This window comes from Equus asinus, chromosome 9 (genome assembly GCF_041296235.1).
Source record: "Equus asinus isolate D_3611 breed Donkey chromosome 9, EquAss-T2T_v2, whole genome shotgun sequence".
Lineage (NCBI taxonomy): Eukaryota > Metazoa > Chordata > Mammalia > Perissodactyla > Equidae > Equus > Equus asinus.
In genome coordinates this window covers 4,551,976-4,569,699 of record NC_091798.1, presented here as the reverse complement: position 1 = coordinate 4,569,699, position 17,724 = coordinate 4,551,976, and the positions used below count along the sequence as shown (strand labels likewise).

The 17,724-nt window shown below is 37.0% G+C and overlaps 1 protein-coding gene across 5 annotated transcripts in view; it reads left to right on the top strand.

The window, feature by feature from the left end:
- CNOT6 (CCR4-NOT transcription complex subunit 6) overlaps positions 1–17,724 on the top strand; it is a 64,336-nt gene that overhangs the window by 29,650 nt on the left and 16,962 nt on the right. For all 5 annotated transcript variants that reach the window (XM_044777512.2, XM_044777507.2, XM_044777509.2 and 2 more), the window contains 2 exons: positions 12,759–12,945; positions 14,901–14,986. In XM_044777512.2, the coding sequence (XP_044633447.1) occupies positions 12,759–12,945; positions 14,901–14,986 (273 nt within the window). The remainder of the gene's footprint in view (positions 1–12,758; positions 12,946–14,900; positions 14,987–17,724) is intronic.

Here is a 17,724-nt window from a genome sequence, read left to right as displayed (position 1 = left end):
GTTTTAATTCAAAAGATGATATCTTATATACTTATTTCTGCACTGTGCTTTTTTTTTTCATGTAACATTGTATTTTCGAGAGATTTCTAAATAAGTATATAGATAGGTCTCTTGTACTTTTTAAGCTCCATATTTCTGTCACATGTATACTGTAATTTAAGCGGTACTGTATTGATGGTCAGTCTGTGACAAACAATGCTGTAGTGAATAACCTTGTAGATTATTTTGCATCTCAGCTAATAAATCTGTAGGTCAAAGGTTATATTCATTTGTAATTTTGACAGATGATGCTTGGCTGTTTTTCTTTAACTAATGAAATTCAGAATCAGCTTAACTAGTCCTGACATTTTTTTCATGATCGTGTTATTTTATAAATTAGGATGATTTACGATATGTCTTTCCATTTGTTCCTTTTTGTATCCTTAAGTCTAATATACTTCCTATTAGGTTTATTCTTAGGTATTTTACCTTTCTGGTTCTTATTATAAATAGGCTCTTATCGCGTATTATTTTTTCATCTGATTTTATATGCAAATTACTGTTTTCTGTATGTTAATTTTATTCTTTTCTGTTACGCTAGAAACACTTTTTATGTAAGTTCTATTGAGATATAATTCACATACCATACAATTCACTCAGGGGCCGGCCCTGTGGCCTAGTGGTTAAGTTTGGCGTGCTCTGCTTTGGCAGCCTGGGTTCAGTTCACAGGTGCAAACCTACACCACTCATTGGCAGCCATGCTGTGGTGGCAACCCACATACAAAATAGAGGAAGACTGGCACAGATGTTGGCTCAGGGCAAATCTTCCTCAAGCAAGAAGAGGAAGATTGGCAATGGATGTTAGCTCAGGGTTAATCTTCCTCAGCCAAAAAAAACACAACTGTATCATTTAGTGAGTTTAATTATATTCACAAAGTTGTGCAACCATTACCACAATTGCTTTTAAAACATTTTTATCACCCCAAAAGAAGCCTGGTACTCATTAGCAGTAGCTCCCCATTTCCTCCCAACCCCCTATCACTAGGTAACTAGTAATTTACTTTCTGCATCTGTAGATTTTCCTGTTCTGAACATTTCATGTACATGGAATCATACAATATGTGGTTTTTGTGACTGCCTTCTTTTGCTTAGCATACTGTTTTCAAGGTTCATCCATGTAGCATGTATCAGTACTTCATTCCTTTTAATGGCTGAATAATATTTCATTGTATGACTATCACATTTTATTTATTCATCCACTAGTTGGTTGACTTTTGGATTGTGCTGTGGAAAAACACACTCCTGTGTGTCTCTTCTACTCTAAATACTTTATTACAACACTCCTTCACTTCTGACATCAGATGTGTGGGTTTTCCACACATCAGGCAGTTCTGTGACACCAATTGGGTGTCCTATGATTTAACTGAATTCCAACAGTGTCTATCCGGAGATGGTGTCAGATCCCAGAAGTTAAGGGTTCAGTCCCACAAGACTGCTCCCCCAGCTTCAGATGTCACTCACTAGTCCAGGTTGTCACCTGTGCTTCTGACTGATGGGCTGTAAATCAGAGCTTCCCATGACCCCCTCCTTGGGTTTGATTAGTTTGCTAGATCGACTCACTGAACTCAGGAATAACAGTTTACTTATTAGATTACCGCTTTATTATGTAAATTCAAGACTAGCCAGATGGAAGAAATGCAAAGGGCAAGATGTGGGGAAGAGACCGGAAGCTTCCATGTTCCTTTTGGACCCCTCACCCTACCCACATCTCCACATGCTCATCAGCTTGGACACTCTCGGAACCCTATAGTTCAGGGATTCTTGAGGAGGCTTCATCAGGCATGATTGATGACATCGTGGAGATTGATTCGACCTCCAGCCCCTCTCCCCGCCCTGGAGGTTGGGACTGGAAGTTCCAGCCCTGCCGGCCTGATTGGTTTTTCTGGCAACCAGCCCCCATCACAAATGGAAAGCCCCATATGGGGGCTTTCCAAAAGTTACTCCATTATGTAAACTCCTTATGAATAAGGAAAGACACCTTTACTGCTCTAATTACTTAGGAAGTTCGAAGGGTTTTAGGAGCTCTGTGCTGGGAACAGAGATGAAGAAGAAATGTATGTTTCTTGTTATAAATTGCAGTATCACAGATGGTTCCTACTTTTTCACTGTTGCTATGAACATTTGTGTACAAGTTTTTTTGGGGACATTTTCATTTCTCTCAGGTATATACTTAGCAGTGGAATTACTGGGTCATATGGTAAATGCTTAACTTTTTGAGTAACTGCCAGACTATTCTCCAAAGTTTCTGCATCATTTTACATTCTAACCAGTAGTGTTAGAAGGTTCAAATTTCTCCACTCCTTGACAACACTTGTTATTATCTGCCTTTTTGATGTAGTCATCTTAGTGGGTGTGAAAAAGCATTTCCTTGTGGTTTTGCTTTGCATTTCCCTGATGGTTCATGAAATTGAGCATCTTTGTGTTGTTTATTGGCCATTTGTTTGTCTTCCTTGGAGATGATATAAACTGTTGATAGTGAAAAAGTAATGTAGTGGGTGGATGGGAGGAAGTGTGAAATGATCTCGTTGGTTGTAGGGAGTCAAGTTTGAAAGTGAGACATGCAGTTAAAACTATAAAGACTCTTAATCTTTAACGTTTTTTAGCATCTTTTTATTAGAGGGATTTTAGAAAATCTGTTATAGCAGAAAAAGAAGATTTTGAAGTGTATAGTTCCGTCATTTTTTCATTTTTTTCTTCTGTTAAAGCATGTATATAGTTCAATACATTTTGACACCTATTTATTTTTTTAATGTATGAATGTAATGTTTTGTAACTATACTCAGTGATAGAATTTTGGTATTTTTATATGGTGCTAAATTGTTTAATTAGCATGATCATTTAAAAAGTAAAGGTAAGTTTTTTAGCAAAGTATGCGACGGTGTTACTAGTTTAAATGTCAGTGACTCAGCTTTGCAGTCAACCCTTCCTTTTCCTGAGGTCAAACAGTTAGAAACGCTGGAGCACAGACTGAAATGTAAGTCCCCTGACTTGAGTGCGTCATTCTTTTCTTCTGCATCACAGTGCAGTGGTCGTTTTATTTTGAACATAATATTCTCACCTTTCTCTCTCCTTTTGTGTTTTTCCTAATACTTGTCTTAGTCTTTGCGTTCTTAGGTTCTAGGCTTTTTACCTTCAGGTCTAATCTTTCACTTAAATTAGGTCTGTTTCCTTTGAACAAGCTGCATCGTTCCGCTGCTGTTTGGACGTGAATCACTTCCCACTGAGGTTCAGTGGTGTGTGCTTTTCAGTTGTGTTTTCCTTTATGGACTGAAACTTCTGTTGGTTAGCTCACATGCTTTGGTGTGCTGAATACGTTTCCATCCCTGTCAACCTTACTGTTTTTAAATTAAGCATAATTGTTGTATTTGATCTGCCAAATGTTCTCCTTAGTGCCCTTTATGTAATTTAATCTGGTCTCTTTTCTTCCTCTTAATCCAATTTTCACATCTCACAACACAGTCTCTTTTTTGTGTGAGGTTTCAGTTTCCCTTGCTGGGAGCCCAAAATCCTAGTCTTTAACTTCATTGGGAGTTGTGACTGGGGGAAAATTCAATTTACTGCCTTTTCCAATTACAGTTGATTCTCATATTCTCTGTAGTCACCTTGAAGAATGAAGTAAGGAATACTGAACCATTGCTCCCAGAGGAAATATAGGGTTAGGTTCCTGTGAGCCTCTGATCACAAGATTTTCATCACCTGATCAATACATAAGCTTGTTTTATGTGTGTTTCTGTTTGAAGACTCCTTACTTAATATATATTGTTGACGCATTAACATTGAACTCCAGGCCAGCAGCAGTATGACTCATGCCTCAAGGAAGCTTGTCTAACACACAGATTTTCTCTCTAAGGCACATCACCACCTTGCACTTAGCACTACACTGGTGGCCACTTAAACATCAAAATCACCCACAGAAAGCACAAAAATGCAAAAACTGTGGCACTAAATAGTGACACAGACATGTGTTACATCATGAGAGATGGAACAAGAGGACAGTGGCTTTGGCAGCTGGGAGCTGCTTTGGGCGGCTCTGATTTATTGCTGCTCTGAGCGTGTTTGTGAGTGACTGAAAGCGCTGTGAGCATTGATTTTGGGGTTACAAATAAATGTGAGGGAGTAGGTGAATTCACAGATACAGAAACTAGCAACAGTGAAGATCAACTGTAATTCCTGTCTCTTCTAAAATGTCAGTTTTAGAGATTCAGTCAAGATTTCTTCCTTGTTTTTTCTCAGTCTGCAAATGTGGAGGTAGCTGTTTGATTCCTTTGTAGACATGCTAATTGCACCGCGTCCCTTTAGTGTTTCCTGAACGCCCCTTGGTTCAGGGAACACGATTAGATTGAATTAGATTAGATTAGATGCGATGCCTTCAGCTCCTGGGATTGAGCAGTAAAGAATTCTGGGTGCTTTAGAATGAAATTACTTCTTAAAAAGGGCTCTTGGCCTAGGCCAGGATAATTCCAGCCTTTCTTAGGTCACTGAACTGTTTAAAATTGAATGCAAATTTTTGGGATGCTTATGAGTATATACAATTTTATGGAGAGGTAAATAAACGTCAGAATCTCAAAAGGTGACTCTTTTTCATTCATTGTCCTCTCCCAGAAAATTAAGAAGCTTAATTTCTTGGATTGCATAGTTCCACCAACAGAGATTTATATTTCTCCACAGTATGTTACCTTCTTTTACTTCTATAACTGTTGATCTTTTAAACTAATTTTTCTTTTTTTTGCAAAAATGGAGTACTATAATATTTTGAAATTTGCTTTCTTTCTATTGCCTTTATTGTGAACATCTTTCCATATCAGTGTGTATCAGACTCTTGCATTCTCTTTAATGGCTGTAGAATATCACTGTATGAATGCACCGTAATTTAAGTATGTCCTATTAATAATCATTTACGTTATTTCTAATTTTTCCCTACTACCAACAATATATATCTTGGCATACTTGAACAGTCTTTTCATAGGATAAATCACTAATTGTGGATTTGTGATAGGGCAAAGGATATTCAAATTTAAAATTTTAGTGGCTATTAGAAGCTTGATTTCAAAATATGGTTGCATCTTTCCCATAATGAAAGAGCGTGTCTGTTTTCCTCTTAGCTTTGTCACTACTGGATAATAGTCTTCTTATTTTGCTATTTGTATAGGTAGAAATGAAATATTTTATTGTTTAAATTTGCATGTCTTTCATTACTGAAATGAACGTTTTTTATGACCCTTTTTTTCCCCTTAAGTGATTTACCTTTTCTTATCTGTTGTTCATTTTCCTGTTGTTGATTGTTTTACTTTTTCATTGTGGAGCTCACATAAAAAAATTCTAAGGATGGGAACTTTGTCTTATTTACCGTTCTGTCCCCACACAGGCATCCTAGTCACTGAAAGTCACATGAATTAATGGATCTTCCATCTTTGACTGCCATACATGTTGGCGTCCCCACCATATAGAGGTTTGAAATTTTAATGAATTCACACCTGACAGTATTTTCATTTTTGAATTCTAGGATTTGAATTATGGTTAGAAATATTCTCATCCATTATTCTTCTGTTTTTGGTGTTTAGAAATTTATTCCAGAATTTTTCTTTCCAGTGTCTGGTAGAGGTCTGAATCCTCCCTTCCATTCTCCCCCCACCCCCGGTATGATTGATTCATTTATACATAACTCCTTATACTTGATTGTTTTTTCTTCCCTTCACAGATTTTCTGCTTTCCTTTCTGGCTTCCTTCTTATTTGAGAATTTTGTATCCTTACTGTTAACTTGACGTATAAAAATGAATTTCTCAAGCCTTTTTACCTTTTCTTCTTAAGTAGTATCTTGAGTGTAGAGGGCTGAAGCACATGCAAAATGTGGTAGGCACTCAATAGTTTGTTATAGTTTAGGTGCTTTATTCATATTGAATCTTAGCTGTGTGTTTCAGTTTTGTGAAGTGAAAATTAAGTAAATAAAATTTGCTTTACAAATAGTATATGCTGCGATTCTACTCTGATAATTATACAGTAAGGAAAAACACCTTCTTAGATCAAGATAGAGTTTATTACACAGCTTTGCTGGTGTATAATTGACATGTAATGATTGGCATATTTATAAATTAAATGTGATATATTTTGACCTATGTGTACATCTTTGAAATGATCACCACATTCAAGAATGAACATACTCATCATTCCCTTAATTTTTAATCCTTCCTTTCCTGCCTCCCTCATTTCTTTATTTTCTCCCCCATTCCCAGGCAACCATTGTTCTGCTGCTTTCTATAACCATAAATTAGTTTACATTTTGAAGAATTTTTATGTAAATGAAGTCATACAGTATGTACTTTTTTTGGTCTTTTTTTTAAAGATTTTATTTTTCCTTTTTCTCCCCAAAGTCCTCTGGTACACAGTTGTATGTTTTTAGTTGTGTGTCCTTCTAGTTGTGGCATGTGGGACGTCGCCTGAGCATGACTTGATGAGCGGTGCCATGTCCACGCCCAGGATCCGAACCGGCAACACCCTGGGCCACCGAAGCGGAGCCTGTGAACTTAACCACTCGGCACGGGGCCGGCCCCTTTGTCTATCCTTTTTGTTTATTTTGAGATTCATCCATGTTTTTGGTTTTCAATAGTTCATTCTTTTTATTACTGAGTATTATTCCATTATTTGAATATGCTAGCATTTGTTTATTCATTCACTTGTTGATGAACATATTTGGATGGTTTCCAGTATTTGGCTATTACAAATAAAGTTGCTGTGAACATTTATGTACAAGTCTTTGTGTGGACATATCTTTGTGTGAACTTTTATTTCTCTTGGGCAAATACCTAAAAATGGAATTGGTCATATGATAGGTGTATGTTTAACTTTTTACAAAACTGACAAACTGTTTGTAAAGAGGTGGTCTCATTTTACATTCCTACTAGATGTCTTTGATGCACACCCTCACCAACACTTAGCATGGCGAGTCTTTTTGATTTTAGCCATTGTTCTGGGTGTGTAGTATCTCATTATGATTTTAATTTGCATTTTCTTAATAACTGCCAATGTTGAGCATCCTTTCATGTGATTATTTGCTATCCATATCTTCTTTGGTGAAGTACCTGTTCAAATCTTTTACCTGTTTTGAAAATTGGTTGTTTTCTTATTATTGAGTTTTGAGAGTTCTTTATATAATAAGTCCTGAGATCAGGTAGTGTTAGTCTTCCTGCTTTGTTGTTTTTCAAAGTTGTTTTGACTTTCCTAAGTCCTTTAATTTTCATATGAATTTTAGCAGTAGCTTGCCAGTTTCACACTTGCTGCCATTTTGATTGGAATTGTATTGACTCTAAACCAATTTGGGGAGATCTAACATTTTAATATTAATACTACATGTCTTTACTTATTTCAGACTTCTTTAATTTCTTTCAGCATTGTTTTGTAGTTTTTAGTACACAAGTCCTGTGCATTTTTTTGTCAAATTTGCTCCTGATTCATAATTTCGATGCTATTGTAAATGTTATCATTTTCAAATTTTAATTTCTGTTCATTGCTAGTATATAGAAATAAAATAGATATTTTTGTATAATGATCTTTTATGACCTTGCTGATCTCAATTATTAGTAGCATTTTTGTAGATTCTGTAGGATTTTTACATAGATAATTGTGCCATTTGCAAATAAAGATAGCTTTATTTCTACCTTTCCAACTTTTAATTTTTCTTATCTCATTACATTAGCTAGAACCTCCAGTGTAATGTTGAATGGGAGTGCTGAGAGTGGGCATTCTTGCTTTGTTTGTGATCTTAGGGGGAAAGTGTTCATTCCTTTACCACTAAGCTTTTTGTAGGTGCCCTTTATCAAGACTGAAGGAGTTCTCTTCTATTCTTGGCTTACTGAAAGGTTTGTTTTTTTAAAAAAAATCAGGAATGGATGTTGATTTTTGTCAAATGCTTATCCTGCATCTATAGATGATGTTCTTTTCTCAGAAAAAATTTTTGAATGATTTTCTTCTTTTGAATGTTCAAGAAACCTTGAATTTCCTGCCACAAATCTTACTTGCTCATTAAGTACCCTTTTAATAGATTGTTGGATTTGATTTGTTAAAATTTTGCATTTATGTTCATGAGGGATGTTGGTTTGTAGTTTTCTTGTTCTAGTTTTGTCTGGTTTTAGTATCGGGGTCATGTTGGCCTCATAGAATGAGTTGGGAGAGTGTCTTCTTGTCTTCAGTTTTCTGGATGAATTTGTGTAGAATTGATATTAGTTCTTCCTTAAATGTTTGGTAGTATTCACCAATGAACCCATGTGGGTCTAGAATTTTCTTTGTGGGAAGATTTTTATTAAACATTTTCGTAATAGTGCACAACCTTCACTACCATCCATCTCCATAGCTCTTTTCATCTTGAAACTTGCCTTCATTTTTGAAAGATATTTTTGCTGAGTTGCTAGATCGACAGGATTTTTTTTCTTTCAGTGCATTAAAGATTTCGTTCCCCTGTCTTCTCTCTTGCATTGTTTACAGCTAAGTCTGCAGACATTTTATCTTTGTTTTTCTGTGTGAAATGTAATACTTTTCCTCTGACCGCTTTTAAGATTTTCTCTTCATCACTTGTTTTAAGCCATTTGATTAAGATGTGACTTGTAGTTTTCTTTTTTGTCCTTTATGGAGTTTTCGTGTGCTTGGGGGTTCACAGAGCATTTTGTGTCTGCGGGTTTATAGTTTTCATCAAATGTGGAAGATTTTCTGCCTCGGTTTTTTTTTTTGGTAACAGCTTGAGATATAATTCACACAATTCACCCACTTAAAGTGCGCATTCAGTGATTTTTATATATTCAGAGTTTGCACCTACTACCACAATCAATTTGAGAACATTTTCATTGTCCCCAAAAGAAACCCTGTACACGTTAGCACTCATTCCCGATTTCGTCTCAAACAGCTAGCCCTTGGTGACCATTAATCTTCTTTCTGCCTCAAAGGATTTTTTACTATTCCGGACAATTCTTTTTGTTTTTTTAAAGACTGGCACCTGAGCTAACAACTGTTGCCAATCTTTTTTTTTTCCCCCCTGCTTTTTTCTCCCTAAATCCCCCCAGTATATAATTGTATATTTTGGTTGTGGGTCCTTCTAGGTGTGGCATGTGGATTGCCGCCTCAACATGGCCTAATGAGCGGTGCTATGTCTGTGCCCAAGATCCGAACCCTGGGCCGCCGCAGTGGAGCATGCAAACTTAACCAGCTGGCCCCGGCGCGGCCCCGGGATGATTCTTTTTTTTTTTTTTTTAAAAGATTTTATTTTTTCCTTTTTCTCCCCAAAGCCCCCCCCGGTACATAGTTGTATATTCTTCGTTGTGGGTCCTTCTAGTTGTGGTATGTGGGATGCCGCCTCAGCGTGGTTTGATGAGCAGTGTCATGTCCGCGCCCAGGATTCGAACCAACGAAACACTGGGCCGCCTGCAGCGGAGCGTGCGAACTTAACCACTCGGCCACGGGGCCAGCCCCCCGGGATGATTCTTATAAATGGAATAATATAATATGTGGTCGCTGGCTTCTTTCATTTAGCAGAATGTTTTTAAGGTTCATCCATGTTGTAGCATGTATCAGTACTTCATATAATCTTCTATTGTATGAATAAACCACATTTTATTTACCCATTAATCAGTTGTTGGACATTTGGATCATTTCCACTTGACTCTTAACAAGAATTCTTCAAGGAACATTCATGTATAAGTTTTTGTGTAGACATGTTTTCATTTCTTTTGGGTATACACAGGTATACCTCAGAGATACTGTGGGTTTGGTTCCAGACCACCACAATAAAGCAAGTACTGTAATAAAGAGAGTCAGGTGAATTTTTTGGTTTCCCAGTGCATATAAAAGCTATGTTTACACTATACTGTCATCTGTGAAGTGTGCAATAGTGTTATGTATCAAGGAAGGAATTGCTGGCTCATGTGGTAACTCTTTCTTTACCCTTTTTGAGGAATTGTCATACGGTTATCCGAAGTGGCTATGTCACTTCACATTTCCACTAGCAGCATATGAGGGTTCCAGTTTCTTCATACCTTGCCAATTCTTATCATCTCTCTTTTTCTTTGAGGAAGATTAGCTCTGAGCTAACATCCGTGCCCATCTTCTTCTACTTTATATGTGTGATGCCTGCCACAGCATGGCTTGATGAACAGTGCGTAGGTCTGTAACTGGGATGCAAACCGGCCAACCCTGGGCTGCTGAAGCAGAGTGAGCAAACTTAACCACTGCGCCAGCTGGGGCCCCTCGTCTGTCTGATTATAGTCATCCTAGTGGGCATGGAGTAGTGTATCATTGTGGTTTTGATCTGCATTTCCCCGTTTATAGTTTTCATCATGGTGATACTGAGGATCTTTTCATGTGCTTTTTGGTGATTTGTATATCTTCTTTGGAGAAGATCGTCACTCATTTTTAAATTGGATTATTTGTCTTTTTCTTACTGAGTTTTGAGAGTTCTTTATATCTTCTGGATATGAGTGTCTTATCAGATTTATGCTTTGCAAATAGTTTCTTTTGTTCTGTGGGTTGTTTTTTCATTTTATTGATGGTGTCCTTTGAAACACTAAAGGCTTTAGTTTTGATGAAGTACAATTTATCCAGTATCTTTTTCATTATTTCTACTATTAGTATCATATATAACAAATTATTGCCTAATCCCAGGTCAGGAAGATTTATGCCTATGTTTTCTTCTAAGAGTTTTTGCATTAATTTTTGTATAAGGTGTGAGGTAAGGGTCCGACTTAGCTTTTGCACGTGGATATCCAGTTGTCTCTTGCCTTTATTTCTTAAGGTATTTTTTTCTGTCCCTGACACATCCCTGTTTTGGGAACTCCAATTACATATATATTAGGCTGTTTAAAGTTGTCTAAGAGTTCACTGATGTAGTTTTTTTCAGTCTGTTTCTCTGTTCGTTTTGGGTTGTTGAAAGATTACTGTGGCTTTGTTTTAGACATGGTGTTCCACTTTGGAAGTTCAGTGTGGTGTCTATGCTGACTTGTATCTCTGCTTCACATATTTAGTCTTCTAGCGTCTGACCAGAAGGGATGCAGTTAGAGTAACTTTTAAGGTCTCTCTACAAATTTTATCATTATCTCTTCTGGACTGATTTTGATTGATTTTTCTCTTCATTATGGATGTTATTTTCCTGGGTTTTTTTGCATGCCTGGTAATTTTTTTATTGGGAGCCAGATTTTGTGAACTTTACCTTGCTGGGCGATGTATATTTGTATTCCTATAACTAGTGTGGAGCTTTGTTTTGGGATACACTTCAATTACTTGGAAACACTTTGATTCTTTCAAGGCTTTCTCTTAAACTTTCTTAGGTGAGACCAGAGCAGTCTTTAGTCCGGGGCAGATTTTGCACGACTGCTAAGGCCAATGCCCTGTGAATTACAAGATTTTTCTGGCAGTTGGGAATACCAGTTGGCCTCAGTGTGTGTGAACCTGGGAATTGTTGCCTCTACTCCTTTTGCATACTTTTTTCCTCTGGCTCAGGTAATTTGTCACACACATATGCTGATTGATACTCGGTTGAAAACTTGAGGGGCCTTTCCTCAGATCCCCCAGACCTCTCTGTTCCTCTCTCTCCTCTCTGGTACTCTGCCTTTGTAAATTCTAGTCGTCTGGCTTGCTTGGACTTTTGCTCTGTCTCCTGAAGTGGGGGAGATCACTCTCCTGCTGCTGTCCAGGAGGAAAGCTGAGATGTTGTGGGCGCCTTGTTTGTTCCCGTCTTTCAGGGATCATGTGGGAGGGCTATCACTGGCTGGTGTCTGATCTCTGGAATTTGTTGATTCGTGTATATTGTCTGGTCTTGTAGTTGTTCAGCTGGGATAGTAAATTTGTTCCCTGTCACTGCATCTTGATTAGAAGGGGAGGTCTCAAGATTGCTTTTTGAGCCAATAGAAAATCAGTTCTCAGAGACTGGTCTATTTTCATTACCTCTGTTTATTTCATTCTCTCTCAGACTAGATCCTGGACCATTAAAGAGATTATAGGAAAAGTTCTTAGATGGATTATAGAAATGATTGGCATCTATCAAGAATTGTCAAAGTACAGATTTACTATTGCATTGAAAGACATGATTCTCTCCTCAGTCACTGAATCCTGTGTCTACTGCTGCTTGATTATGTAGTTATGACTGAATATCGGAAATGTTTCTGGGCAAGTGTTTTTACTCGTAATTATACAGTATAGCTTTGTTTAGTTACATGATTCTTGATGCAGTTATCACTTGGGTGCTCTGGTCTTAAAAGTTTGCTAAGCTGAGAATATCTTGTTTACCTTTTGTTTGTAGGCAAGATTCTTGTTTTCTGTAGTATAGATATAAACAGCCTCTGAAATACTGGATTAGATGGGTTTTTTTTTTTGCATAAATCCAAATCCATCATCTTGAAATACAGATTTATCATTACTGTGAATTGCTCATACTTTTCATGTCATAGCTGAGGCCACTTTAAAGAATAGTCTTAACTATTGTGCTCTTATAATAAGGATGCAATCTAAATATTGATCGATTGCCTTATATGGGATTTTTTGGTCTGCTAAGTGGAGAGTTTATAAACTTAATTGTAGCACTGAATTGTTCTAGAATAGGTAAGATTTCTCCTGTTAACTCCTTCCATACAATTTTTTGTGTGATAAATAACATTTAGGTGTTTCAGTGAGTAATAATTTAATCCAGGGACCAAATTGTAGTAAACACTACATAATCCTTGCCCCTTTTTTTCTTTTCTTACAGGAAAAGTAAGAAGCTTAAGCTCATCTTTGTGGTCACTAACTCACCTGACAGCTTTGCATCTGAGTGACAATTCCCTGTCCCGTATTCCTTCAGACATTGCCAAGCTTCACAATCTGGTGTATCTGGACCTGTCTTCTAATAAAATCCGGAGTTTACCGGCAGAACTCGGAAACATGGTATCACTCAGGTATGCAGATTCAACTTAGTACATAACTCTATACCCCGTGAACCAAAATAAGCATTCATTTTATTAGGAAACAGCACTATCAATTTAATGGTATTTGAGCAAAAGTAAACATAGCTATACATCTTTTACGTAAAGTTTTCTGGGAAAATTGAATGTCAGCTAATAAATAATAAATAGATCCATTGCCTAAAACTTGTTTTATTGCTATATTTTGTGTAATATACTTTATTCCTGAACCAAGATTTTTGGACAAAGTGGAAGTAAACAAATAGAATGCACTTGTGTTATCCCACATCCGCACTCACTGATGACAGACAGTTGTGCTTTTCCCCACTAAATTCTGGGGCACCAGTGCATCCTTAACACAATCCAGGAAACCACTGCCAATCAATGAAACCTTTTTGGCCATTCCAGGGCTTGTGTGCATGATAGTAATAAAGCTTGGACTTGAAAGAAGCTAGAGTTAGTTATCGAATTTGGGGGACTATATATTGCAGAGTCACACACAGTGCAGGTTGGAACCCCACTTTGCCATTTGCAAACAGTGATTTGGGGCAAGCTTCTCAACTGCCCTGAGCACCTCCTCAGCTGTGGAGCTGCTGTGACGCTTACCAGCCAGGCTGTGATGAGAGACTTGAGATAATGAGTGAAACCACTAGCAACCTGCCTGCACATACTGTATTTAAAATGATAATTGCCGTTTCTTTTATTACCTCTGTTTTACAAGGTAAATGGGTTCCACTCAAGTTGAAAATAAAGCCGATTTCCAGCCATTATGTTAATCTCAATGGAAAATCTTGCCCCATTTCATATTATCTGACTTTTTCCTGTGATTCTACTGGCTTTTTCTCCTGCCTTCTACTGTTTGCCGCAGAGTGTGAAGGAACAAGAACCTTGAGAATTTCTTTACCTCTGTTGCTCCCAGTTCAGCCTATGACATTTTTTTAGGTTTAATTACTGAGTATATACTATGATCATTTTTAATCCCCAACACCAAATTTACTTAAATCCCCTAAACCCAATTTACTTAAAGGACCTCCTTTCCCACATGATATATTTAGAAATAAACAGGAACCAGTTATTGAGAACTAGTTTTTCTTGTTCACTTTATGGCCTCACCAAACCTCTGGTTTATTCAGTGGTGACCAAGGTTCATTTAAATTTCAAGGACCAAGGATTATGAAAATAGTTCTCATTCACATGTAAAAAGTGATAAATAAAACTTATTATAGGAACTTGCCAGTATCTCAGTGTTGGGTCTTTGGTTTTTTCCATGCTGAAGAGTCCTTTGATATTTATACTGGAGTTGTCTGTACAAAACAAATCATTAAAATAATCATCAGTAGTTAATATAGCTGCCGCTTATTCTAAAGTGAAACTTTAGTGAAATGGAGAAATATTAATCATAAACAGTTGTGCAGCTATCATAAGCTCTTTTGAGTTGGTGTTACCTGCTTATTTTAATTCTCTGTTAACAACCCATTGGTCAGGTGGCTTTATCTTTCCACTTTCCCAAGTGTGTGAGGCAGTCTGTGCCTGTGGAGACCAGCACCGCACTCAGGGTGGTCTGTGGGCTGCAGCCATGTGCACACTGTGCCACCGGCCTGCACGGTGAGATGCACAGCGTGTCAGAGTAATTTTGTAACTGCTTCATACTCTTACAAAAATTAGGGCTTATATTTTGCTGGTCTCTTTTTGTTCTCACATCGTTTTCCTAGTAACTCATTTTTTTCCCTATATTTTAAAAATGTATTGGTCTGTGGCAGTTTGGGTTTTTTTTATTATGTTTGTTTTTTACCACATATGGTTTGAGAAGCACTGCACTAGACATTGGAACATAATATAAAATTTTGTCAATCTTAGGAGCTTATATTCCCAGAAACTGTATTGTTGATTTTAGCTGTTAGTTAAAGGTTAATATGTCTTCTGACTTCCTGGAATTTTTACATCAACAGGGAACTCCATTTAAATAACAACCTGTTACGAGTTCTACCTTTTGAGCTGGGAAAACTGTTTCAGTTGCAGACTTTAGGCCTGAAAGGTATGACTTCCCATATTTGTGCTGCTTATGTTTTGTATGTCTGTCTTTGAGTCTAAGGAAGCCATAAGAGGGAATTCTTTTGCTGGGGGATTTGCAAGCTCACTCTTCCCCAAACTTCGTTGATTTCTTAGCCACATCCCAATGGTTTTTGCTCTCGTCTCCCTGCAGACTGTTTGGTAGTCTGCATTTTCGTTTTTGCTCCTGGCCCAGCCTTGCTTTTCTAACCTTTGTTTCAGTCATCTCTATGTTCTGGTGATATACATCTGAGGTCAGACTTTATTTATTTCATCATGCTGTAAACAGCTTTTTCTCTTACATTCAAATCTCAAAAAATGGAGACTCTCTCAAAGTGCAGGAAACGATAAGTAGAAAATTTTGATCCATTTGGACCTGCTAATAAAGATCAGTATTTGAGCATTTTTAAAAAAACTTGATTTATGAGGACTTCATTAATATGTTAGAATTTGGGGCCATAATTAATCCAGTAAGAGCTGTTGGGAAATATTTTTTTAAAACTAGCAAAATTGAAAGTCCTATTTTAATAATATGTCAATACTTATAAATGTTTTATCACCTTACGTGATTCTTCACCAGTCTTGCAGATGTGTCCAGTTTACTCTATAATTGATGCCTAAAAAAGGTCACATAATGACGTCTTCAAGGATTGCACTCTTATTTCTTAAAAATACAGTTATAAAATGAGGTTTTTACTCCTATAAATCCATTTAATGTAAAAGTAATGGTATTGTTTGCAAAAACGAGTTTAATGGAAAAATATAAATAATACATTTACAAGTGTATGTAAAACCATATTCAGCAAACATGAGCTTTATAAATGGTTCTTTGGAAAGTGTTTTCTGTGTGGGCTGGCCTTGCTGAGGCTTCTTAAACTAGAGGTCAGGAAAAGGGGAGCTTGTAGGTGCTTCTTCTGTTACATTTCCCTATGATAAGCCTAGCTTTTTTTATTTTTCTGTTTTTGTTGAAAGAAAAACAGAAAATGTAACAAAGTGTATTCATATACTGACCATCAGAATTAACAATTAATATTTTTTTAACTTTTCTGTCAGTTTTTTAATGCAAAAGAAATAGAACATTAACAGCACAAGACCCTCTTTGCTGCCCTTCTAGTCCCCCCCCCCATCCCAGAGGCTGATGCTGTGTCCTTCTGGGTCAAGGTTTTGTAATCCACCATATACATTTTACAGACCTTAGTCTGTATTCATTTCTCTAAGGATTCATGAACTTTATTTGAAGTTTGTTGGAGGGTCATTGGTCACAAACTTTCACACTGATTTAATGTGCATAAAAGCCTGTGAAAGTAAGCCTGGGAGGGGTAGGGCAGTCTTTATGGCACCTTTGTTTTTGATGATCCCTTGCTCTTCCAGTTCGGGAAGATCCTTTACTGTTGACATCTAGGCTTTTATGCTTCTTTCTTGGAAGTATAGTTTCACAGAGATGTTTGTTTATCCCAGATACCCTGTTGGACGTTGTTACACAGCTGTCTGTAATGATGGTCTTTTCACTGATTTCACCTTTTTTGGTTGAATCCTGTTATTTTCCTGAGCTTTGCAACTTAGACTTTAATGTTGTGCCACCTTCTTCTTAAAGCAGTTACATAATCCCTGCTCTCTGAAAACGTCTATCATTGCTTTCTCATGGCACTTGTTAATTACTTAGAAGAGGGAAAATGTATCACTTAGTTCAGAAATCATGTCCGTTTGCAACATCATCCATTCATAGAGAGCCAGAGTATTTCCGCCTCATGAATCAGTTCATATCATTTTCTTTAAAGTTGATTGCATAGGGCTAGCATGCTTCACTGTTTTTTCACATTTTTCCCTGTTCTTCAAAATTGTTCTACAGTGAAAGGTAGGACTGTAATCTTAGATGCACATTCACTTTTTAAATTTTTTTTATTTTGAGATACTTAGAGATTCACATGAACCTGTAAGATGTAACACAGAACAATTCATGTGCCCTTTACTCACTTTTCCACAATGGTAACATCTTTCAGAACTATAGTGTAGTATCACCAGGATCTTGACATTGCCACATTCGAGATACACAACAGTTCCATCACCAAGGATCCCTCATGTTGCCCTTTTATAGCCACACCTTTTCTTCTTGCCCCAGCTCACTCCTTAATTTCTGACAATCACTGATCTGTTCTCCATTTCCGTACTTTTGTTATTTCAATTGTATTATATAAATAGTCATGCTGTGTGTAACCTTTTGAGGTTGATTTTTTTCACTCAGGTTAATTCTTTGGAGATTCACCCATGTTGTTGCATTTTTGTTCCTTTATGTTGATGGGTAGTGTTCCATGGTATGGATGCATTATGGTTTGTTTAACCATTCATGCATTGAAGGACATCTGGGTGGTTTCCAATATTTGGCTATTACAGGTGAATCTGCTGTGAACATTCTGTGTATAGCTTATGATGTGAACGTAAGTCTTCATTCTCTAGGATAAATGTCCAGGAGTGTAATTGCTGGGTCATATGTTAGTTTCATGTTTAGTTTCTTAAAAAACTACCAAACTGTTTTCTGGAGTGGCTGTACCATTTTACATTTTCACCAGTAGTGAATGAGTGATCCAGTTTCTCTGCATCTTCATTAGCATTTGGTGTTGTCACTATTTTTATTTTAGCCTTTCTGATATATGGGTAGTGATATTTCATTGTGATTTTAATTTGTGTTTGCCTGATGGCTGAAGATATTGAACATCTTAGCATTTG